Source organism: Pan paniscus, chromosome 15 (assembly GCF_029289425.2).
Source record: "Pan paniscus chromosome 15, NHGRI_mPanPan1-v2.0_pri, whole genome shotgun sequence".
Lineage (NCBI taxonomy): Eukaryota > Metazoa > Chordata > Mammalia > Primates > Hominidae > Pan > Pan paniscus.
Window position 1 is genome coordinate 55,859,127 of NC_073264.2, and position 25,299 is coordinate 55,884,425.

The 25,299-nt window shown below is 45.5% G+C and overlaps 1 protein-coding gene across 13 annotated transcripts in view; it reads left to right on the top strand.

Annotated features, from left to right (window-relative positions):
* The window catches only part of SAMD4A (sterile alpha motif domain containing 4A), a 227,117-nt gene that overhangs the window by 171,555 nt on the left and 30,263 nt on the right, over positions 1-25,299 (top strand). For all 13 annotated transcript variants that reach the window (XM_063596216.1, XM_055097604.2, XM_063596213.1 and 10 more), the window contains 3 exons: positions 11,134-11,243; positions 13,770-13,856; positions 22,474-22,807. In XM_063596216.1, the coding sequence (XP_063452286.1) occupies positions 11,134-11,243; positions 13,770-13,856; positions 22,474-22,807 (531 nt within the window). The remainder of the gene's footprint in view (positions 1-11,133; positions 11,244-13,769; positions 13,857-22,473; positions 22,808-25,299) is intronic.

Genomic DNA, 25,299 nt, shown 5'->3' on the forward strand with positions numbered 1-25,299 from the left:
CAGAAAAACAAACCACGGGATTTTTTTTTTCCTTTATAAGTCTATGTTAATGCAGAATTGCAGTAGTGCTTCCTTTCTCTCTCCTCTTCTCTTTGATATCCAAAGAAACCTTTAAACCCTTTCCTCTGCATCTATTTAAGGGACATGAAAATACCACTGAGAATCTCTAACAGTGTTTTAATCCTGATAACAGATTTGCATACAGGTGATAAAGGCCTTTTGTGCAGCATAAATAAATTCCTCCATTGCCTTGTGAATCTACCCTCTTCTAAAGATATTCATCAGGAGATAGATTTCCAAATTACTTATGATAGGTACAAAGAGGATACATGCATGCTATATTTTTAGACTCCACTTGTACAAGGGCTGGGAAGCCCTTAGGCAAAGATGCACATCAGAGACACACTAATAACAATTTTAGATGGTGAAACAGTAACCACTCATGCTTTGGGGACTAGCATGCTGAAGGGAGGCTCTGAGAACACCCTGTTTGCTGGCATTAATAGTCCTGAGGTTTGCTGTTTCCGATCTTCCCCTTGTGAATGATCAGTGTTGACATAGGAAGCTCTGTACTGATTCCCCTCCCTTCATGGAAGCCTGGCACAGAAAGCATGCCCATGACTGCCCAACCACTGGTTATAAGGGAGCACCAGACTGAAAAAATGGAGCTTGTCAACTCTGGGAATGAGGCTAACAAGAAGCTGCTCCCCTGGCACATTCCTTGAATCTTCCTCCTGCTTAGGCCTGTGTCCTCTCCATCCCACCCCCATTTCATTGATGGTTCCAGTGCTGAGTGCCCAGAGTGAGGGGATGTGTCTTAATGCTGATACAAATGGGTCTTTAAAGGTATATAACAGGCAGCAAAAGCCATGTGTCACTTGGGTACGAAGGGGATGTATGTCCTCTTTCTACTTCAGAGTTTTCAGGGGACTGTATCACAATTTTGGAGCACTAGCAAAACCCACTTCTGACTTTATGCTACATGGTTATGTGTTCAAGCAGCTGAGCCCCAGGTGATGCGTAGCAGGTGAGGCTCAACCCTGCTCTAGGTAGACTGGCTTGGCATCTGTCAATCGGCATCAAAATAGCTGAAAGACCAAGGGAGGCTGAGACAGCCGTTGCTTTTAACTAGCTTCTTTCCAGGTGAAGTTCAGTGTCTGGACAGGTTTCCAAGAAAGCCTATGTTGCGGTTCTAGTTGGTAACTGTGGGGAGGAAGCATTGGCCTTTGTGTTTGAAGGGTAAGGAGGATCCTATAGAAGGGCCATTCACCAGGAGAAAGATCTCGCCCAAGGAAGAATGCTGATTCCACTGTCTGGTTTTTGGACACTTATTCTTCTTCCTTTTACTTTGTTTTCTTTCTTTCCTTTTTTTTTTTTTTTTTTTTTTTTTGAGGCCCTTATGCACACTTTCAACATTCTCCCAAAGTAGGTCAAGGTATGCTCATTGAGTGCTGCCATTTTGAGGTGAGAAATAAAGAAAACAGGTTTTTAAAGAGAAATGAGAGAAAAGTTGAATAAATGCCCTATCCCCATTTTAGGACAAAAGCCAAACTATTGCAAAGGTTAAGGAATATACCATATCTAAGCCTCTGTGATTCCTTTCATTAGAATTGGTGAGAACTGTCTCCTCAGAGCCTATTCGGTCAGAAAAAAATGACACAGACAAGATCTCATATCCAGGATTTTCTTTATAGGCCCAAGGGGTGCAGCCAGAAAACAGGTTATTTGATGGCCTGCTATATTTCCACCTTCTCTGACCTATTGAACTTCCCTTCTTCCAAGAACTTCCTTGGATTGGGATTCCAAGTATAAAGTCAATAGCAAGTTAAATGGCAAAAAAAAAAAAAAAAAGTTTGAAGGAAGAAACATTATAGATGATGAAGGATTCTATTTGTGGGAAAAGTATATTTGCAGTTTAGCTGACAGGTCAGACAGAAAAAATGTCCACACCCAAAAACACTAGCATTCCGAAGTGTCACAGGCCAGTATTTGTTCAATACAAATGTCCCTCCCCAGCCTTGCTGCAAGATGCCATTGCTGAGGACTCTTCCGCCACCAGATATTATTCAAAACGACTTCCTATGAGTGCACCCAAGGAGCAGCCCTGCTCATAACCCAAGGGTTTGTCATTTGATCTCCGTGTCTAAGAGCAGGTGCTGGTTTAAATTTTCAAAATAATTCACACTTTTAAAGAAATGAGATATGGCTGGGTGCGGTGGCTCACGCCTGTAATCCCAACACTTTGGAAGGCTGAGGCAGGCAGATCGCTTGAGGTCAGGAATTCAAGACCAGCCTGGCCAACATGGCAGAACCCTTTCTCCACTAAAAATACAAAAATTAGTCAGGTGTGGTGGCACGCAGCTGTAATCTCAGCTACTCTGGAGGCTGAAACTGGAGAATCACTTGAACCCAGGAGATAGAGGTTGCAGTGAGCCAAGATCGCGCCACTGCACTCCAGCCTGGGCAACAGAGTGAGTGAGACTCCATCTCAAATAAAAGCATAAAAAATAAAAATAAAGAAATGAGATATAAAACCAAGTGAGGTGCTTTGAAAAAGAGCTGACTCTTCCTCTTGGCTCTACAATCTTTCTTTTCTATGACCCAGGCCCTTTGGCAGGAGTGTCAGCTGTTTTAAAGTACTTGCTGGTCCACTTTGGGGTGCCATCATCTAATGCTATTATTCTAATCGTTAAACATCCAGTTTAGAAGAAGAATAAGAAAGCTTAGTAGAATTTGGAAGAGTTCTCAAATCCATATGGAATGTGTCTTGCTCTCATCGTGCACCTTGGGAAAAGAATGAAAAGTTACTATAGTTGAACTTTATTTAGTGTGAATTCCTCTTTATGGCCAACAGCTGTGAATATCTCTCTGAAACACTGTGGTAATCATCCATTCCTTCCTTTCATCTAGCTAGACTGGCCAGGTCTGGCTACACATCCTCCGTTAGGAGTGTGCCTCTTGGGTCAAGGGTATGGAATAAATCTCATGGTCCAGCATTCTTGCTCTTTGCGTTTTTCCCATGCATGGATCAAGCCCCCTTCTTGTCTTGGTGTTAGCGTTCCCTGCCAGGGACTGTCACTAAGTTCTCTCCCAAGCAGACCAGCTCCTACTCTCAAAGGATTAATGACATCTGCCCACAGTGCTTTGGTTTTCCTTCTTTAGTAAATGTCCATCCTTATGGTTTAAGTAGGCTTCAAAGTACAGATTAAATGTCTCTTGAGGTAAAGATCTCACGCTAATATCTCAAGCTAAAGAAAAAATGAGATCCACCATTTAGCTTGAAACTAACCCGAGAGAAGTGGGAAACAACTGAAATAGGAACTTTCTTCCCTTTACCCTTCCCTGTGGAGGCTACTGGTTATACATGTTTGGACTAAGGAGGCTGGTTTGGTTTCTACATCCAGTTGTGTTTGTTCATTTCAAAAACTTCACTGTGACTCATCTCAGAGGAAAGATTCTCAATTGTGAGTTGGTACTCAACAGTAATACCATTCTTTCCCTGGGCAACTCATGAGTGGAATGTGCTCTGTTGCCTCTTGTCTCATACAGGGCTTTCAGGTGGCCAAGAAAAAGAGAGAGAGAAAAGACGTTCTCTTAATTTCCTGGAGAGAAAGTATAGAAGTCATTTGGCAGAAGATGCACATTTCCCACTTACATTAGCACCATGTTCTCAAAGATGGTACATAAACCCAACACGCTAAGACTTAACAAAATGCCACAGCTATGATGAATGATGTGGCTGCATTATATGGGAGGAAAGAGCAGGGGAAATGACTCATTCACAGGTTACTTTTGTCCTCATTCAAGTCAATTGACTTTTTTGAGCACCTGCTGAGAGAAACTTTGGACTAACTAGTTTCTGGGCAGACGGATGAGAGCTACTGTTCCTGCCTGAAGTGAATCACTATCAGATGATAAGCGAATCACTTAATCCAAGTGCCCTGCTATGAAAATATGCTGTCTTAAAGACTTGCCCTGGGTCAGGGCAGGCACCATGAACGACCCTCATTCAAAGTGGAGGTAAGTCAAGGAAAGTTCCTAGAGGAGGAGAGGCCTAGAGCTGAGTCTCAGAGCATGACTACAGGTCAGCCAAATAGTAAGTGAAGGAAGGGCATTCTATGCAGAGGGAACAGCATTCACGAAATCACAGTGACAAGGTGCTTGACCAAGTGGATCCCATGGCTTGAGTGTTAAGGGCACATGGGAAAAAGAGGTCTGGAAAGGGAGAAACCAGACCCTGGGCCTTGCAAAGGACATTCTCTTTTATCCCAAAGCTATTGAAGGAACTTCTGCAGCAGAATGACCTGCTTAGGTCTACATATTAGAAATATGACCTTCAAAGCAGAGTGGAATATACATCAAAGTGCGGAAGGGACAGAGGATTCCAGATTTGAAGGCCAGCAGAGAGGTGGAGGACGTTTCAGTAATTGAGGGGGAAAAGGAAGTGGGACTGACGCAAGAAGCAGTGAGAATAGAGACAAAGGAGTATTCAGGGTTCTTCATGAGATAGAGCTGAGAGGGCTTGGTAACCAATTGAATAGACAGTGATGGAGCAGGAGAAATTTAGGATGATGCCCAGGTGTCTGCCTGGGACATATGGATAAGCCATGGTGTCATCTAAGGCAAAGGACATAGAGGAGGAGAAATAGAATGGGGGGGCAGCATGGGGTCTGGTGAATGTGGGAACTGTAGAACATCCCAGTGGAGGTGTGCAACCCCCTCAGTGGGCCCCACAGTGCACCATGCTCTTGGCTGGCCCAGCCTCACTAACAGCCCCGACTTCCTCTCCTCGCCTGCAGTTTCAGCATAATATTACACCTACCTGAAGCCAAGTTCATCTGAGGGACTTCACTCCAAATAGCTGGGTAGAAAAAGCCATAGATGTGGGCTCCTAGGAAGCAAGGAGCTCTATGACTTTCTTGTTGTACTTGCCTGTGTGAAGAGGGGTAGAGATTGGCACTCTGTTTCTTTTGCTGCGAGCTTCAGCCTCACTGTTACGAATCAACACCAACTGAGTATGCTTATGATGTTTGGCATTATGTTAGCACACAAATGTAGAAGTCATTGAAACTGATGTATTATTTGTGTATAGACATGATAAAAGTAGAAAAAGAAACGATTGGCTCCAGGAACCTTGATGGAAATATAGCAATTAAGAGTGGAGGGGCCATTGACTGTGAAAATATGTTGTTTGCCTTTTCTAAGGAGACTTTCGTTAGATGAAACTTAGATAAACTTTTTCTCTCTGTAGTAAAGGAAATATGCTGTCTACTCTGAAATAGCGGGTTTGGGGTTTTCAGTTGTTTTTGAAATGTAGACCTTTGAACCTCTGCTTCTCCAGAATGAGAATGGAAAAATTATGGAGAGGTGAGATCCTCTTTAAGAAAAAGGAACCTGTCAGAAACCTTTGTAAGAAAGGTTGCAGATACAGCAGTTCCGAGGGTCACAGAGGTCTGAGTGATGGAGTGGGAGTGGCACAGCTCCATGAGTGGCTGGGACATGTTTCAGCATGGCTGTCATTGAAACTGGTCATTATTTTCTTGATGCTGACTTTCTAGCTGCCTGCTCGAATTCACTTAAAGGAAGGCCAGTATTGAATAAATGTGCTTTATTTTTGTTTTTAATTTCCAAATGCCAAGATATGACCCACAGGGATGAGTGCTCCTGGGCCAGGAGTTGTGCTAACTCTTCTCTGATAGGCTGAGAGCCCTGAGGTCTTTGAAAAGCAAGTCCTCAGGATTCCCCCAAATTCGAAAAGTCGTGAGACTTTTAACCTCCACTCCTTACCAAGCATGTATTTTCCTCTGAAGCTTTAAGGACTGTGCAGGCACACAAAGGGCAGCCTTTGATATGGACACAGCCACTGTTTAATGACACAAAGCAGGCTGCTTTAAAACAGCACTTTCTCCTGTCATCTCTAACGGAAACTGCGGGGAGAAGGTTAGGCCCTCTTTGTGTCTAACATGTCAAAGTGGGTATTTTACTCCAAAATAGGCCACCTCTCACCTTCCAGGACCCATATATGCTTCCTACAAGCCTGGAGCCTTCCCAGAGGCCTCCGTGGACACTTCCCAGTATCAAGGAGCACACTGAGGAGGATCCAGCTCCAACGAGGCCCAAGACCAATCCTGCTCTCTTTTGCACAAAGGCTGGAACAGAGTTGAGCTGCTTGTTCTGCTCTGGCCAGAAATAAAGACAAGCTTCTGTAACCTTGACAGTGCTGCTAAAGTTCTTTTCATTTTTGAAAGGAACATTTTCCTTCCCACTTCAGTAGTGAAGAGTGGGTACCTTCTTACCCCTCAGTTGGCTTTCCTCTTCTCCCCCTCAGAGATCAAGGGTGCAGTCATATCTTGGAGGGAGAGAGCTTTTGAGAGCAGTCTGGCTTGCTGTGGTGAATGGGAGTTGATCTTCCATCTGCAGTTACCAGGACCACCCCTACATGAGCCCTTGTGTGGGAACAAGGCTGTTCATGTTTCTGTCTGCCAGAGATGCCTTTCTCCCTGCCCTTCATGCTGCATTCGATATTGGGCTCTTCAGCAATATTGATCCCATCTTTCTGTCTTCTGGGGTTTCCTTGTTTGTGGGTTGGGTGCTGCATGGTCTGTTGATCTGACTCAAATTTGCGGCCATTTCTGCAGCATGCATTAGAGACAAGCACTCCCAGTTCTAACTGGAGCCCCGCTTCTGTGTGAACTGTTGTACACACCACACAGCCTCCCTGTGGCTGGTTTATCTAAATTCTAAAAAGGAAATAGAAATCAGCATGATTTAAAACTGAATCCCACTGTTAAAGACCAGCAGGCAAATATAGAACATATACAAGATGAGTGTAGCACTATTATCAAGAATGACCATGAGAAGATAAATCAGTGTGGACTTGCAGCAAGGTTTAGAAGGAGCTTTCTGAAGGATGAAGACTGTGGGATGAGACCCACTGATGTGCACATGCATGGTGGTGCTTTGTCCCAGAAACCTCCTACCTGTTGGCATTCTCTCCTTGCACTTCCCCCTGAAAGTCTGCTACTCCCAGAGCCCTAGCATGGCTCTCACCCCATGCTCTTTGCCAGAGAGATTCACCCACTTCTGTGGCTAAAACAACCACCATGAACTACTAACAAGGAACCTTGTTCTCCAGCTCAGACTTTTCTTCCAAGACCTTGACTGGTTGACTTCTCCCCTTGTATGACCCAAAGGCATTGACAGCCAGCTGATCTCAAATGGAGTTTACCCTCTCTCTCTTCTCACCCCAAACCTGCTGCTCCCCTGTTTTCTCTGTCTCACCAAACCTGAATCAAAGGAGTTATCTCCAGCTACTTTGTCTCTGTCACTCCCTGCTCTTCCCTGATCTTCAAGTACTGTCAATTTCCATCCTTTCTTTCTCCTCTGTCACGCATCCCAAGCCATCATCAGGATCTTCCTTAAGTTCATGTCCTGGCCTTCACTGTCACCATCCGCCAGGCCAGCCTTTACATTGATAGCCATTGCCTTTCTAGCACACTCATCTGATTGTGTTCTGCTACTCAGGTTTCAGCAGTTTCTCGCCACCCACAAGATGAAGTCGACTCTCTTTGTTCAGCATTGCATATCTCAGCCATTTGACCCCCTGCCTATTTGACCCGCCTTGTCTCTAGCCATTCCCCCATCCACCCATGTGTCCGCTCTACCCTGAATGCCCTCTTGACTCTGTGTTTCCTTCCTGCTTCCTGAAATGGCTTCCTCACTGTGGCCATCCTAGTGGAGACACCAAGTTATTGTACTTTGAAGCTGCCCCTCGCTCCCCATGGCAAACCAAAAGGCTCATCGTTCTGTGCTCCCCTATAACCCTATGTATACTCAGCGCTTGTCCTATTGCTGTTATAATTTTTGTATAAGTCAGCCATTCTCTCTAGATTAAAAGTTCCTTAATGGAAGGGTCATGTCTTCACAGAGCTTGGCCCCCATAATAGGCATGCAATAAATGTTGAATGAGCAAATATCAGGATTCCCACACTTGGCAAAGAAGTCAGCCCAGCATATAGCAAAAGCATCTTTATCTTTCTCACACTGCATAAGAGAGTGACTTTCTAGTTTGAGACCCCCAGTGGCATGTCCATCAGGAGCATCCAAGGAAGCCAAACAGGTGTGTGCCAACCAGAGGCATGCATGCCTTCAATCACATATCAGCTTCTGCAGGAAACAGTTCTGCTTCTCCCTGTTTGCCCGCATTTTCCAACCGTAGCCACAGCCCACAGCTTCACAGAATGTAAAAGGTAGATGGGAAGTTACAGTAGGTGGTTCTTAGCATTGCATCCAACAATGTGGCATTTGGACCATGGGAAAGGACCTGAGCTTTTAGTTTGAGTCTATCCCTGGCCAACAGCTTACAGAATCCAGCATCCAAGTCATTAGAATTCCTGACTTTGGGGGAATGAAATGGTCAAGGCTCTTGCTTCTCTGGTTTGTTTCTCTTTTAACAGTTTTGTTCTAATCCTTGGCAAGGGAAGGTACCTCACCACAATCCAGAGGGTGAAAGGTTAGTAGGCTATGTTCTTAAGAACTGGGATTTCCTCTTCTTTGTTTTTCCGTTCTCCTTACAGGAGGGATTGCTCTTTGAGCACATGGCACTGAGATAGGACAATGCTTGCTCTAAAAACAGTGTCCGTGCATACCTGCCTCAAGAAATACAGGGCCAAAAGGAGCTTACATTGCCCAGGAATGCATCTAGAAGTAACTCTTCAGGAAGGCCTAACTCATCATGTTTTGAAGTTGGATAGGAGCCTTTTTTAGGAAAACTACTCCCAGTGTTTTGACTAAATGAATGAGGCCGGCTCTTCCACTCCTCTAACCAGGGCAATTCTAACTTGTCAAAATAGTTTTATAGAAAAGGATCTAGCACTGATTGAGCTGGGATTTGCACTCCAACCCACACTTTCTGACTCTTAAAACACCACGTTATCACCTTGGTTTATAAAGCACCATGTTTATAACACGATTCAGTAGCTCAGGTTTCTGTTCATCATCAGTGGATTTTGCATGGTTCAGCTGTAGGGCACCCAGTGAAAATTTGGTCCAAGAGCCTGCTACCTTCTCTTATGTGATGAATTGTGCCCAAGAGCAGCACTGGGTTACCCAGGCTTCTCTGAATCATGATCATTGAGTTTCCTGAGCAGTGACTTGGGACTTTCAAGATGTAAATAGCAAACGTGAAACCTGGTGACAGAGTGGTAACATGCCCTTGGCCTGAAAGCCAAAGCTGTAGTTAAAATCAGTGCCGCTCACTCTGCAGAAGCATTAGCATTATTTCAGCAGAAATAAAAGCATGGTGGAAAATGAAGCCTGGTGAAATAGCTCCAGGATGTTGCAGGATAGAAGGTTCCAGACTCCTGAGCTGCCATGTCCTGGACTCTTGATCCAACTGCAATTTGAGTGAGGACGATGTAAGGGGTTAGTATGATGTGTTGGGGAAGCCTTGTCTGTTTGTGGTTAATAATGGTCACAGAGGGACTCTTGCTTGTCATAGTAGAGTGAAGGGCTTTCAAGCACAGAATGGAGTGATTTCTAGCCTGAGATAACTGAGTCTGTTCTTAAGATGCCATTGACTGTCCAATTTCAATTCTCCAGAAATTCCCCTTCATTGGCCTTTGCATTACTGCAAATCGACAAGTAATCTCACCAGGCCCATCATCCCCACCTAAGTCTTTTGAGTTCAGGAGATTATCCCATACCCGCATTCCCTAAACCTAGAGTTGGTTCACTCAGGAAGCAGGGCCTGATTTCAGAATAGTCCAGGCCTCTTTCATCAATCTCAACATTTATCTACTCTAAACATTGAAAAATTGGAAGGTGCTCGCTTGTTTTGGAATGTGTGTGGTCAGTGCCTCAGAATAAAGCATTTAGCAATTGATAGAATCCTGTAATCAACATGATTGGTAATAGATAATACTTCATAAAAAACAGGAATAACATTTACCCAATGCTTTAGCATTTCAAAGTAGTTTACACCCACTGTTTTCCAGCCACTGATAGGCTGTTTGGTCCTCATTTTATAAGAATTGGTACATTGTAGGAATGAGCTAGGAATCAGGAAATCTGGGTTCTGGTTGCCATTTCACCACACACTTGCTCTGTGATCTAGGATTAATGACTTCATTTTGCCATCTTTAGAATGATCTAGGGATGAGGGAAGATGATTCTGGAAACTTTCCAAAGATCCTATCAGCTCACAAACTCTGACTGAAAGAATACGGGCAAATACTTTGTTTTGGTTTTATTTAACAAGGTAATAGTTCTCCTGTGGATTTTCAATGCAGTTACCCTTTACTTTTCTCAACTTTAGAATCTCAGACTTGGGGGTTATTTCAGATGCACTTTAGAACTTCCATTATCCTATGGCCTAGCCAATCTTTGGGCCTTTCAAGTCCGATATATTTTTGGTTGACAATCAAGTAAAAAGTCAAAGATGCATCCGGATACATTCCATAGCTTGGAGAAATGGTCAGCGGACACACCCCCACGACAGAAACAGTTTTGGGGATCAGGATGCCCTTTTTCCCATTCAGGTATATATAGGGAGGCATTTTTCATGGGGAAAGATCAGGCTAGGAATGGGTGACTCCACCATTTTCCTATCACTGTAGGAGTGGCTGAAACAGTGTGTGAAAATCTGCATTGAATGTACAAAAATTATCTTGAGGTCATAGTCTGCTCATGTAGCTCTAACATTCGAAGCCGGCTCTTTCCAACTCGATGAAGCGGTCCAGCTAATGCAGTTGTTCCCTGCCATCTTTTTGGTCATGAACCCCTTTGGGAATCTTATAGAAGCTATGGATGGCCCTCTGCCCAGAAAACTCCCCATCTACTCACAAATTGGGATATAATTTTAGGGGATTTCTGAATGCCCTGAAGCTCATGGACCCCAAGTTAGTACTCCTGGTCTTAGTAGAATAAAGGAGCCCACCAGAAGGAATGTCAGGGCTAGCCTGAGACTTCTGCATCTCAGCTAAAATTAAATACATAGTAACATAAAGGTGTTATTTTTTCTTTTTTTTCCTTTGACCATCACCCTCTTTTCCTTTCTCTGTTCCTACATCTCTCGTCATCTCTTCTCATTCCCTCTCATTTCTCTCCCCATCTCTTGCACATCTTGCACCACAGATGTTCCAGCCTGGCTAAAAAGCCTCCGCCTGCACAAATATGCCGCGCTTTTCTCCCAGATGACCTATGAGGAGATGATGGCCCTCACCGAGTGCCAGCTGGAGGCGCAGGTATGTGCTTGAGGTGACTGTTCCCTGAGAGGGTGCCCCAGGCAGGACCTGAAGTTCAAGGCCTGGACAACCTTGTTTGGACCCATACCTATGCCCACACAGTAGCTTGCCCTGTGCTGGAAACTGTGGGGTGCTGGCCAGCATTCCATGGTGAGCAAAACTGGGTGGATTCTTGCCTTCAGGGTCCAATAGGAGTTGGAAGACAAGCAGATAACTGCAGGGTCGTGAGGGTGAGATCAAGTGGTGTGAAAAGGCATAATCTCGGCACACTTGAAAGTTCCAGGTGCCAGGGAGGAATCGGTGGATTTTCCTAGGAGAAGTAACATTTGACCATGCCACAAAGAATCTACATCCCTGCCTTTGCTTTTCTTGCTCTCTCCCTTCCTCTGCTCGAGCAGGGCTTGGCTTGTTTGGGAAGTGACAGATCCATTGTCTGTTGTCTAGTCCAGTTACAAATCAGCCTGCTTCTAACTGGACTGCTGAGTAGATGCACCAGGTCATGCCTCAGACCCGCCCCAACATTTTTAAAAAGTCATGTTCAGCCCCGTCTTTGTTGAGATTGGAGTAAATTATACAAAATATTTTTTTCTTCTAACGTGAGACAATCATTGAGAATGAGATTTCCATAGGTCTCAGATTTCATTTCCCTTCTGCATGCCATAAAAATACAAAGGTTCCCCTTCCTTCTAAGGCATCTTTCCCCAATGTGGATGCCAAAGGCCAGTCAACAGAACCCCTGAAACTAAGCATGTTTCCTACCACGCTGTGCTCGGGTAAATGGATCTGACCAATGTCTTTGTTTCCCTTGTTTAAAATGCTATTTGCATGTTTCACATTGGCCTCAGTTTCCTTTCAGCAATGATTTAAAAGAATCGATGGTCTGAATAGGCTAAGAATATTTCCTTTGCAGGAAAAGGAGATTGTACCATTTGGGCATGGCTGGTCTGGACGCATACCTCCCCGCAGATCACCAGTTCCCCAGTACTTATTCGGTACCCTCATTTAACCCTGCAGGCCTGGCGGACTTCCAGTATGGAGACACAACACAAAGCCCAAAGTCACTGCACATTCTCAGAGAATGAAAGGCACTCATTTCAACTTCCTAACATTTCTCCCACCTCTTTTTGGATCTTGATTGCTCCTTGAAATCCCAGGGGTTGATGAGAGCTTTTCTAAGAGCATTTTTGTGTTTGGGTCAGAGTTGAGGAAAAAAATCTAAGTCATCAGTTGTTCAACTTGAGGAAAAAAAACAGGAAATAATGGAGGGCAAAGCCAGAGGCCAGCACAAACTTTTCAGAGTAATTTAATTCACTAGAACCCAAAGTTAAGGGTAAACAGAAATATACCCCCAGTGTTTCATCTTAGAGACTGGGTTCACGTGTCATTTGAGTCTTAATTTTTCTAGTAAAGATGTTGTTGATATTCCTATCTTTTCCTTCTTTAAGAAGAATTCTATGGAATAGTTGCAAGATGTTTGAGTTAGAGACCTTATTTGAGAAACGGCTGTCTATCAGGAAATCTGCAGTATCTATTATCAACAACTATTTAACTAAATCCTTAGGCTCACCATTGCTACCCAGTTAAGAAGATAAAATCCACAACTCTTACTGTGAATCCTAATCATTTACCTGAAGAGATGACTGAATTATGAATTTAAGTAATTTTCTATTCTAGTTTTCCTTAGAGAAACAAAAGACAAGCTGCAAACTAACAAATTCCCCATGTTTTATGACACTCCATGTGGACTCTACTGGGCTGCTCATCTTTTCAAGATGGGTAAAAACACAGGGAGGGTTTGAGAAAGCCATGAATATCTATATGGGGTTGGGACCTTTAGGGAAACTGAGGGGGGCTGAAATTATAAAGCCTGGAGAAAAGGAAGAGTGCATGACTTAAAAATTATCTTCTAAGGCTATGAAGAAATTTCATGCTGGGTAGAATAATTGGCTGTTCCACATCTCTCTCTAAGATACAGAAAGATACGAATACAGATAAAAAGCACAGTCAAAAGACACGGGCAAATATGTAGCCAGATGGAGTTAGAATTAAGAAGATGGCTGGGTGCGGTGGCTCACGCCTAGAATTCCAGCACTTTGGGAGGCTGAGGTGGGAAGATTGCTTGAGCCCAGGAGTTTGAGACCAGCCTGGGCAACATGGCAAAACCCCATCTCTACCAAAAATACAAAAATTAGCCAGGTTTGGTGGCCTGTAGTCCCAGCTACTTGGGAGACTGAGGTGAGAGAATCACCTGAGCCCAGGAGGTCAAGGCTGCAGTGAGCTAAGATGGCGCCACTGTACTCTAGCCTGAGCAACTACAGTGAGACCCTGTCTCAAAAAATAATAATAATATTTAGTAAGAAGAGGTTTATGATGATGGGTACTAATGCAAGAGATAAGTGGATATTGATCAGCCCGTGAACATATAGGAACAAAGAAGACAGTAAAAGCCTCCAAGAATCTGTAAGCTGATTCTTAAAAATATGTTTTTAAATATACATTTAAATGTAACTTGTTATTTAATTACAGAATGTTACCAAAGGTGCAAGACACAAAATTGTCATCAGTATTCAGAAGCTCAAAGAAAGACAAAATCTCCTGAAGTCTTTGGAAAGGGTAAGTTATCGGATGAGGGAACATTTCCACTTTCATTATGGGAAAATGGACCAAGGAAAATTCTCCACTGGAAGTGTCATCGACAGACCTTCTAGTGCGTACCATGTGGTTTCCTTACCAAAGTCAGAGAAAACGGAATGATTTTGAAGTGAAACTTCCTGGTTGCACGTGCTTCTTTGGAAGCTGATGCCTCAGTGTGCTTATTCCCTGGGCCCAGGCTGCCTTGCCTGGCCGTCCTAGAGCCCTGATGAAGTGCTGTCAAATGCACCCTTTTTATATACGTTTGTGTCTCTGCCTCGTATACATTTGTAGAGATCAGTGAGGTGTCCAGTTCACAATCAGAGGCTGAAATCTTGGCAAAACAGGGCAGGGAATATGCAGTGTGCTTTCGTCTCACTGTCCTCCCAGGGGAGGGTCTGTTTTGAGAAAAGCTGCCCCCAGAGTGGTAAATACCAACAGGTACACTGCAGATAGTGGGGTTCAAAAGCATTTGGCAGGCAGACATATTTGGCTCTCAAGAGAATAATTCCAGGCTTTAACTTAACAACAGAATGGGTCCCTGTGACTCTGATAGGAACCATCTCAAAAATGCTAAATGCTGAAAAAAGTTTATTCCAACGTTAAAAGCAGTGATCAGCTGCCTACTGTCCCATTTTATTTGCTGCCTAGACAGGTCCTCTTCTTACCTTTGTGTCTGGATGCTGCCCTGGTAACAATGTCATTTTTAGGACTTAATGACGACATGATTTCATCTAAGATCCAAAGGAGGGCAGACCTCATGCCTCACACAAGTGTGAACCAGCATTGCTTCTGCCTCAGGGTTGGGATTCTTATGCATGGGTACTGGGAGGCAAGAGTGGTGAGTGGGAAGTTCTGTGGGTATTTGCAGCCTGCAGAGCTTTAGAGGTAACCTCTTCTAGTAATCCCAGGGAGCTTTTGGATTTTGGAAGGGAACAGAGTATTGAGGGAGGTAGCGCTGAAGCAAGTTTTGTGAGCACATAAACATTTAATGGAGTGGTAATTTTTCAGCAGGTGCACAAAGATGTGTGTGTGTATAATTTTGTATATGAAGGGGTGGCCTGCCCCTCCACACCTGTGGGTATTTCTAATCGGGCGGGACGAGAGACTGAGAAAAGAAATAAGACACAGAGACAAAGTATAGAGAAACAACAGTGGGCCCAGGGGACCGGCACTCAGCATACGAAGGACCTGCACCGGCACCGGTCTCTGAGTTCCCTGTTTTTATTGGTTACTATCTTCGTTATTTCAGCAAAAAGGAATGTAGTAGGAGGGCAGGGTGATAATAAGGAGAAAAACATGTGAGCAATAGAATCTACGTCATAATTAAGTTCAAGGGAAGGTACTATGACTGGACATACACGTAAGCCAGATTTATGTTTCTCTCCACCCAAACATCTCAGTGGAGTAAAGAATAACAAGGCAGCATTGCTGCAAACATGTCTTGCCTCCCATCACAGGGCGGTTTTTCTCCTATATCAGAATTGAACAAATGTACAATCGGGTTTTATACCGAGACATTCAGTTCCCAGGGGCAGGCAGGAGACAGTGGCCTTCCTCTATCTCAACTGCAAGAGGCTTTCCTCTTTTACTAATGCACCTCAGCACAGACCCTTTACGGGTGTTGGGCTGGGGGACGGTCAGGTCTTTCTCATCCCATGAGGCCATATTTCAGACTATCACCTGGGAAGAAACCTTGGACAATACCCCACTTTCAAGGACAGAGGTCCCTGCGGCTTTCCGCAGTACATTGTGCCCCTGGTTTATTGAGACTAGAGAATGGCGATGACTTTTACCAAGTATACTGCTTGTAAACATTTTGTTAACAAGGCATGTCCTGCACAGCCCTAGATCCCTTAAACCTTGATTTCATACAACACATGTTTTTGTGAGCTCCAGGTTGGGTCAAAGTGGCTGGTGAAAAGTGGCTGCAGCAAAACTACAAATTAACAACATCTCAGCAAAGCAATTGTTTAAAGTACAAGTCTTTTTCAAAATGGAGTCTCTTATGTCTTTCCTTTCTACATAGACACAGTAACAGTCTGATCTCTCTTTCTTTTCTCTACACATATAGACTACATAAAGTTATTTTTAATGCATATAATATATGTTATATATATTTATAGAATATACATATATAACTTTGTAAGAAACGTTTCTTTTTAAACCTCTGGCCAGATAGACAGAGGCTTCTCACGTGCACATCCGTGATTAAAGACCTCTTCTTACTTAAAGTGAATTACAAATTACAAGTGAGCTATCCAGTTGAACCTGAGGTTTATTTGTTGTTGTTTTTAATTTTATACTACTTTAGAAAGCAGCTTGTCTAAGTGACTATTGCCATTTTTAAATTGAGAAACCATTCTCTTTGGGGGAACATTCAAAAGGCCAATTTACTCTTTCTTTGTTAGAAAGTACGGAAAACATTTTGCATAAGGATTTGATTGCTAAGTGTTATGGTAAAAGAGTGATTTCTTCCCTTCTTTCTGGAGCAGCCTTGAGGATTCATTCATATCCTCCATCACTGAGGAAGCGCACCCACCTGGGAGACAAATTACTGTTAGCTTTATTCCCTGCAGCCTGGCAGAAGTCAGCATGGGGAACACTCTGGCAGCCAGGTAGCAAGGGTGACCCTGACATGCCATCGACTTTCCATCTAGCCTTTGATAAGTCAATGATGTTTTCCGTGTCCCAGATTTTGCACCTAGAATAATAGTGACTCCCCTGTTCACTGGAATGGGAAAGTTAAAAAGATGCCACATGCAGAGCAAAGTGTGATGGCAGCCAGTGGTCAAGTGGAAAGAAATTGTGAGTTTATCGAGTCTGACTTCTTTGAGAGAGAAGAGAGCTTATGTATGTCAGATGACTGGTTGAGCTTGCATCAGAATACCCCAATGTTTGGACATCCTGTATATTGTCCCTGCATGAGCTGATGAGATGGGGTGGGAGGCAGTCTGTCTCAGGCATCCACTGAGTACGCATCCCCTGGCCCTCCTCTGTCTTCTCTGGAACCCCTACCTCTCCTGCTTTGCAAGGGAGTGAGTTGTTTGTAACCTGTTACCACTGACGGCACCAGTGGCAGACTCAAATCAGCCATTTCTCAGGCATTCACAGACACTGCTGGGCTGATGATGCTGTTGGAAAAAAAGTCATCTGCCCTTGCCTGCCTCCCATATTCTTACCTCACATAGATTTCTAATGAGATAGCTGGGGCCCCGCCCATAGTTAGTTCATAATCAGTGGTGGCTGTCTGAGTTCTGTGTGCAGAGCTCTTTTGTTCAGTTACTGAACCCTTATCAAGCAGCTGCCTGGGACTCAATTTGCCCCATCCATTGGAGATTAACCGTGAGTCATACATGGTTCCTGCAATGGGGAGCTGGGGACATGCATTGGGACAGTTAGATATGGCACCATATGATCTCACAACCCAGTCTGATCGATGTCATCACCATAGCAGGTGGGGAAACTTCCTGAGGTGAAATAGACCGCTGTGCAGTGATGAGGTGGGAAGCCTTCAGAAGAGCTGGATGTTGTCCGGGAAACTCATTAGGAAACTATAGCAAGTCTTGATGGGACCTTGAACCAAAATAGAGGCAGTGAGGATGGAGGAGGAGGATAGAGATCATTTAGAGGGAGTCTGGTGATTGTGACGAGGCTTGGGTTTGAGTGTCATAGTATTTGGGGACAGAAAAGATAGGAGAAGTGGGGGCGGGAAATGTAGGTCCATGGGAAGGGTTGAGTCTGAGGTGCCTGTGAGACACCCAAGTGGAAATGGCAAGTCAGTGGCCAGAAGAGCAGGTCTAGAGTCCAGGAGCCCCACAAGGTTTGAAAGGACCAATTGTGCATCATCTGAGTGTAACTGATAATAGGTACTCCCCAGACGTGTGTGCCAAGGGTCAAGAGTGTGGACAGGCCCTGAGGAGCACCGTAAGATATGGAGGGGCTGAACAATAACACAGGCTATGCTCGCCCAGAGGGTCGGGAGGGTTTGAAGGAAGGAATCCCACCAGGTGCCATGGAAGTGTCACGTACAATGGAGACGGAACACTGTCCTCTGAAATTGGCCCTCAGCAGGTCACTATGCCATGATGATAGGAGTTTTAGGGGAATGGGAGGAAACAGAAGCAGAAGCCTGTAAACCAGTTGGTGTGAATGGGTGAGGGGCCATGGGGTACAGAATTGCAGACTTCTCAAGATACGTGGTGGAAAAGGAAAATTAGAATGGTTACTGGAGCAGAATTTTCAACATTTATCTTGAGTAATGAAAATGTTTCCATGTGCTTTTATTCACCATCCTGCCTTTTCAGTTCACTCTCAAACTGTGAAACTAAGCCATGTTCTGAGCCTGGGTCCTTGGCATGGAGGAAGGAAATATACACACACACTCATGCATTCGCCTCACTTCCATTTATTGCTGCTTACAGAAGGAGAAAATGCTTCTCTGTAAGCCTGTGCCTTTTCTTCAAACACATCCAGATCTTGTCCTCTTGGGTTCAGATCTGAGACCCCCAATTCCATCAAGTGCTGCAGAGAAACAGCAGATAAACTTAATATTAAATGCTAAATATTTCTGGAGTAATAATGCCTTATACCAGTAAGGTGCCTTGTATACTTTTTAAAAATGTTTCACCGCTATCGGTGGATTTGGCCCTTACAGCAAACTTCCTAAGGTAATCAGGAGAGCTGCTGGTATCCTGATTTTAAGAAAAAGAAACTCAAGTGAGTCCAAACTCCTTAGCAAGTTGGTTGCTAAGGACTTGGAAAAGCTCTTCAGCTTCATCTCTGGCCACCCTGAGCCCTGCTTGGCCACGTATAGCGTCCTGTCATCCTTTGTTCCTTTCGTGCTGTTTATCCTTTCCTGAAACATGCAGTGGTGGTCAGGGATCCCTCTTATATGTTCCCACAGCTCCCTGCCCTGATGCCCATCATACCGTGTGGGTCCCAGAAACTGCAAGCACCTTAGAGCAAAGATTATGACTTAATTTCTTTTCATATCCCCAGTGTGTAACAGTGCCTGGTTGATGACAGGGCTCAGCAGCTGATGGGTGCATGAGAGGAGGAAAGAATAGATGCGCTAGATACAGGAGTCCTGTCTATTATGTGAGAATCCCAATTCTTACACAAAGGGAAGGATGGAGCTAGAGATATCACATGAGTGCTGAGGACACTTCGGCTGCTCAAGACTCTCTTTTCCAGATGGTTTGCAGCTTGTTGTCATACGCCCAGGAAAGGCACTGAACCAGCCTTCCTCCAAGACCCAAGTTAGCCACATCAGGGCTGGTATAAGTCAGGAAGTAATTTCCTTCCTGCTTGTCTCCTGAGTGATGGCTGTGGTCAGTGGTGGACCAGACTTCCCACTGTCTGCTCTCAAAGGAGCTCCTCAGCTTTGTAACAGCACGTTAGTTAGTGAACAGCTTCACTGTGCCTCTTTGTGTTTATCATGTGGGATTATATTTTTGGTATGAAGGATCAGTAAAGACTTGGGTAGATTCCCAATTTTTTGTCAACAAGGAGAATTAATTCTTACAGTCAAGGGTGCTAGATTGATTTCCATTCTGGCCATTTCTCCCTGTTTCCTTCTCAATTTGGGCACTCTGTTTTGAGTTCAGAAATTCATTTTTAAGTGTCAGGAACATGGCCTGATGATCACAGTGCCATGCTACTGATGCCAGCTTGAGCACAGGATGAGCTAACTGGTTGTAAGCCAAGTGTTATCTTTGAGACAATGGCTTGATGTCTATGAGGGGAAAAAAATTCTACATGATTCCTGGGAAGTTATATTTTATAGAAAGTGTCCAACATTACTCATTATGTATTTGGTTTCTTTACTTGTGTGTGTGTATGTGTGTGTGTGTTTTGTTTTGTTTTGTTTTGTTTTGTTTGGTGTGGTTGCCTCCAATAGGAGAATCAGATAAGATTTGAATGGGGCATGCATATGTTTCCTGTTTGAATGCTCTTCACGTAACCAAAATCTCCTCTCACCACTAGCTGGAGAAACCTTCTTGCCATGTGACAAGAGCAGGCAGGGGTTTGGTGCAGTTGACAGAGTGTCCCAAGCATGCATTTGCTCATCCCATTGACAGCAGCTGCATGGGATGGCATGGCAGGGATACATGTGATCACCCCAGCGTGGCTTTCCTAGCCCCTCTTCATGGGGAAGCTTCATCCCTCTCTTTTCCCTTCCCCTCCTTAGTCAGGGGCTGGACAAGGAGGTCAGTGTCCCCCACAACCCAGGGGCTGGTTGGGCCGTTGGCAGGACCTCAAGGTAGGATCCAGGGGTCCCCTAGTTAGCACGCAGTCTGATCAGAAAAGGTGGTAGGTGCTCTCCTGGCATGGGTCAGCTAGCTCACCTCCCTGTGCCTGCCCTGGTCACATCACCAGGTCAAGTCAAGGAAGCCAATCACATGATGGTGTCTAGATGCTGGGAAAGGGCCGGGTCTACTGTGGGCAGCAGGGAAGGAGTGATCAGGATCACGCCTGACTCCTGCAGAGACATCTGTCATGTGTAGAAGGAAGGTGGCAGATGCGAAACTCTCCTAAGAGAAAAAGGGACTTTCTCCCCTAAAATAGGCTGAACAGTGGCCCTGGCCAGGTTTGAGAGACAATTCTGGTGGCTAATTAAAATTTCACTTCCTTCATAAGCCCTTCGTGCCAACTAGGCTAAGGCATAATCCAGGCTCCACTTCCCACCCCTCCCCGCCAAAAAAAAGCAGGTTCCTGCCAACGACAGGGTGTGGCTGTTGGTGTTCTTCGCTGCCCACAGTTGAAACAGGCACGTCCAAGCCTGCCGTCCTCAGCTTTCCTTTTTCTGATCGATTGATTGGAAATGTTTGGGTGCAGAAATGATCACATTTCATATGTTTGCATTCCCTGACGCCATCAAGCAAGTGTAAGAGATGACCCCAGGAATGGATTGGATACTCATGCATCAGGCTTTTTAAAATGTCCTTGCTATTCTGAGCTTTCAGGAAATTAAATACTTTGGGCTGGGTGTGGTGGCTCACGCCTGTAATCCCAGCACTTTGGGAGGCTGAGACGGACGGACCACCTGGGGTCAGAAGTTCAAGACCAGCCTGGCCAACATGGTGAAACCCCATCTCTGCTAAAAATACAAAAATTAGTTGGGCGTGGTGGCACATGCCCATAATCCCAGCTATTCGGGAGGCTGAGGCAGGAGAATTGCTTGAACCTAGGAGGCGGAGGTTGCAGTGGGCCGAGATCATGCCACTGCACTCTGGCCTGGACAACAGAGTAAGACGCTGTCTCCAAAAAAAAAAAAAAATTAAATACTTCATGAGTGATTGGGACCCTGATTATCAATGTCCTTTCCAGGTCCTAGGAAGACCTTGATGTGCACAAACACAGGGAGAGCAGCTTTGTTGCAGAGGGCCCACCCCAGCCGCCATGCCAGGCAGGGCCCCAGGCTCCCAAGCCCCAGCCACAAGTGTTTGGGCCTCTATGAGCATCTGGCATAGAGAAAAATATCTATCAGAATCAACTTTTATTTCTTTTTTTAATAAGTAGTGCCCAGTATATCAAACTATATGTGCAGAATGATCCAATGTTATTATACAACACATAAAGACATATATATTATATTACAGTTCTATACATATTCCTCTCCAGAATGATCCTTGTAAAACTTGTCACTCCCTTGCTCGAAACCTTCCCTGGTTTCCCATCTTAGACTAGATTTCAGTATCCCTGCCCTGGCCCAAGGCCTCCAGGCTCAGGCCTAGGTGTCTGACGGGACACCATTGCCCACCTGCTCCATCGCAGGCCTCCTTGCTGTTCCTCAGACTCCCCCCTCAGAGCCTTTGCCCTTGCTGTGCCCTCCACCTGGAGCATTTCTCCCCAGGATCCTCATGCCCACACTCATTTGGGTCCCTGCCCCATGTCACCCTCTCCAGGAGCTTCCCCTCACAGCAGCCCCGACCCGTACCACAGCCCCTGGCATGATATAGTTATCTCATGGCTGGATGTCAACTCCTTGGGGAACCCTAAAGGCAATGAGGCAGCCACGATATGCTCATTTTGTACACAGAGAAACTGAGGCACAAATTGGTTAAGCCATTTGCCCAGGTTCACATGGGAGTGCAAGAATCCAAACCCCAGCCTCTGACCCAGAGTCTCTGCTCTTAATCGCTACCCTGTGCTGCGTGTGCCACGGACTGAGTGATGGTGTGAACAAGCTATTTCATCCAGAACATACACAGGACACAAAGCCATCATGTCACCCAACTTTGTTGTACAGCTTCTAAAGCATGTGACTGTAATATGTATAACTGCATTTTACAGAAATGCACAGAGGAAGGCAGAAAAGGAAATATACCAAATTGTTTTCGTGGTCATCTCTAGATAGTGGGATTTTCTGGTGGTGTGTATTTTCCTCACTATACCTGTCTGTATTTTCGAAGTTTTCTTCCTGGGCCAATATTAGAATGATGAAACGAAAGTGGTCCCTTTTCCCAAAAACGTCCTGGTGAGGGTACCAGCAGCCACGAATCCTGTAAGAGCTCAGGGCAGGGGAGGGCAGGTACAGGGGTGGATAACCCTTATTCCTGAGCCTAACAGAGGTCTTCCTGCTCTCACCGTCCAGGACATCATCGAGGGGGGCAGCCTGCGCATCCCGCTCCAGGAACTGCACCAGATGATCCTGACTCCGATCAAGGCCTACAGCTCCCCGAGCACCACCCCCGAGGCTCGCCGCCGGGAGCCCCAGGCCCCGCGTCAGCCCTCACTGATGGGCCCCGAGAGCCAGAGCCCCGACTGCAAAGATGGGGCCGCAGCCACTGGTGCCACGGCCACCCCCTCGGCCGGGGCCAGCGGGGGGCTCCAGCCGCACCAGCTGAGCAGCTGCGATGGGGAGCTGGCCGTCGCCCCGCTTCCGGAGGGGGACCTCCCCGGGCAGTTCACACGCGTCATGGGGAAAGGTAGAGCCCCATTCGCCCATTTCTTTTTTCTTCTGCATACCACTAACCAGAGTGACAGGCTCCTGGGGGCTTCCCCTGGGTGCTGGATAAATTCCCTGTCCAAGTAGACATCATTAGCTTCATCTTACAGATGGGGAAAGTGCAGTTCAGAGAGGTTAAGCCTTTTGGGTTTGAACTGCAATCACTGTGACCCCAGGAGACCTACTCCTTAATCCCGGCTCCTTTCTCTCCCAACTCCCTCAGACTAGGGGATGCCAGCCCTTTTATTACAGTGCTCATTGGGCCAGTGGACCCTTGCAGGAGGAAGGTGGGAAGGACTCCGAAAAAGATGATTTTGGGAACAAACCATTCACTCAGCATCTCACCCTCTCCCCAAAGCAAAAGCGGCAGAAAATAAGTGACAAACTGAAGGGGCACAGATGCCTTTAGCCAGAGCCCAAAGACCTCCCTGTGCAGAAAAATGCCAGCCTTGGCAGTGGCCTCTCTCCTCACCACTGAAAGTGTTCTCAGATGTGGCCATGGTTTGGAGAATTCCCGGCATGGAACTGTTTTGTTCTCATTCTCCCGTGTCTGCGTTTATATTCTCTCTTCACGGCTGGCCTGCCATGTGAAATGCTCTAGTACAAATAGCTTGCGTTTATTTAGCTTTTCCTCTATAGCAGACACAGTTCTCCATGCTTTACCTATAGAGCTTACTTAATCCCCAAGTTATCCCATTTTACAGAGGAGGAAACTGAGGCACACAGGCTAATTAGCCCACCTGAGCTTACACAGCTGATGGCAGGGCTGGAATTTGAACCCTGCAGTCTCTCCATCATGCACGTGGTTACCACTGCATGATGAGTCTTATCAGCTCAAGATAGAACAAGGTTAAGTTTCATGTGATGGTTCTCTCTGCTGTTAGGTGACAAAATCCAAACCTAAAGAGTCACGTGTCATCTGGCGCCTCCTTGGTACCTCTACAGCCCTTACCACCTCCATTCTACACTCCAGACTTTGTATCTTTGAGTTCTCAAAAGTTTGCATATTTTCCTGGCTTCTGAGCCTTTGTGCACACCTCCCCTCTGCCTAGAACCTAGGCCCCTACTAGTTTATACAAAGCCTTCATGTGAATTACAAGATGGTGCCCTGTCTGGGTGGACACAGCACTGCTAGCACTCACCTTGGCATGCACTTGTGCAGTGCACAGCCTGCACATCCACATGGGACAGCCTTGCCTATAACACTCTTTTCCTCACCCCATTCCCTTCATCTGGGTCATGCCTCCTTCTCCAGGTCTTAGCCAAGTCCTCACGTGCTCCAGGAAGCCTGCTGATCCACTGGGCTGGGTGAGGTACCGCCTCTCACCTGCCCCACGTCCCCCTTTACTTTCCTTGTCTTAGCCCAGTTCACACTAGATTGTGATTGCCTGTTTGCTTGACTGTATCTTCATTAGTCTGCAGCACAGACCACTTTTAATAGCTACTCAATACCCTGCTTTTGTAGCACAGTGCTTACAGTAGATGCCTCATAAGTAGGCGGTGCAAAAATTGAGGGATGACACCAGTATCTAAAGTTAGGCCTTCCCACAGACCATCCAAGCATACATGCTGGGTGCACGCCTGTCGGGGAGGGTAGACTCCACAGCGTGGTCCTTTGGGTAAGAACGCCCCTTTCTACCTGGGCTACCCTCTGCCTTTTCTGGGGCAGACCCTTATTTCCATATCCTTGAAAATGTCCACCAGTAGAATAATTTATGCTTAATTGGGTGTCTTACAAGCCATCTTGATTATTTTTTAACATGTGGTAATGCCAGCACTTTTCCTTTGGAAGGGGAAAACAATTTTTTCTCTGTTATTGTCCAATATTTCAGACCATTTTAAAAAACCAAGTTTGCAGTAAGAACAACCCCCACCCTTCCACCACCCACCTTAAGGCATGTCCTAAAAAAAGACTTAAATTCATAGTAATCTGGTGGAGGAGATGACTCACAGCTTCCCTTGGAGCTTGATGGCCAGGGTGGGCCCTCGCTCTCCCCCACCCACCCCTTAGCTGTGTTGGATTAGAACAGATTTCCCCATGGGTGAAGACACAGCTCTGCCAAGCCCAAGTGGAGCAGCTACTGAACACGCGGTACATCGCCCTACTTCCCGAGAGACCCACAGTGCTATGGCCCTGCTTCTTTATATTTTACCTACCTTAAAGGAAGCTGTAACCCCAGTTAACACTCAGCATACACAATTCAAATTAACAACATGGTGGAAAGTGGAAAACCACCCTCCCCCAACCCCAAACCCTGCCATCCTCATTCCCAGGGATAGTCACTATTAAGTTTTGGGATATCCTTTCAGAAACTTCATCATCATACATAAGCACATGAATATTCACTTTTTTTTTTTTTTTTTTTTTTTTTTTGAGATGGAGTCTGGCTCTGTCACCCAGGCTGGAGTGCAGTGGCGCGATCAAGGCTTACTGCAAGCTCCACCTCCCAGGTTCACGCCATTCTCCTGCCT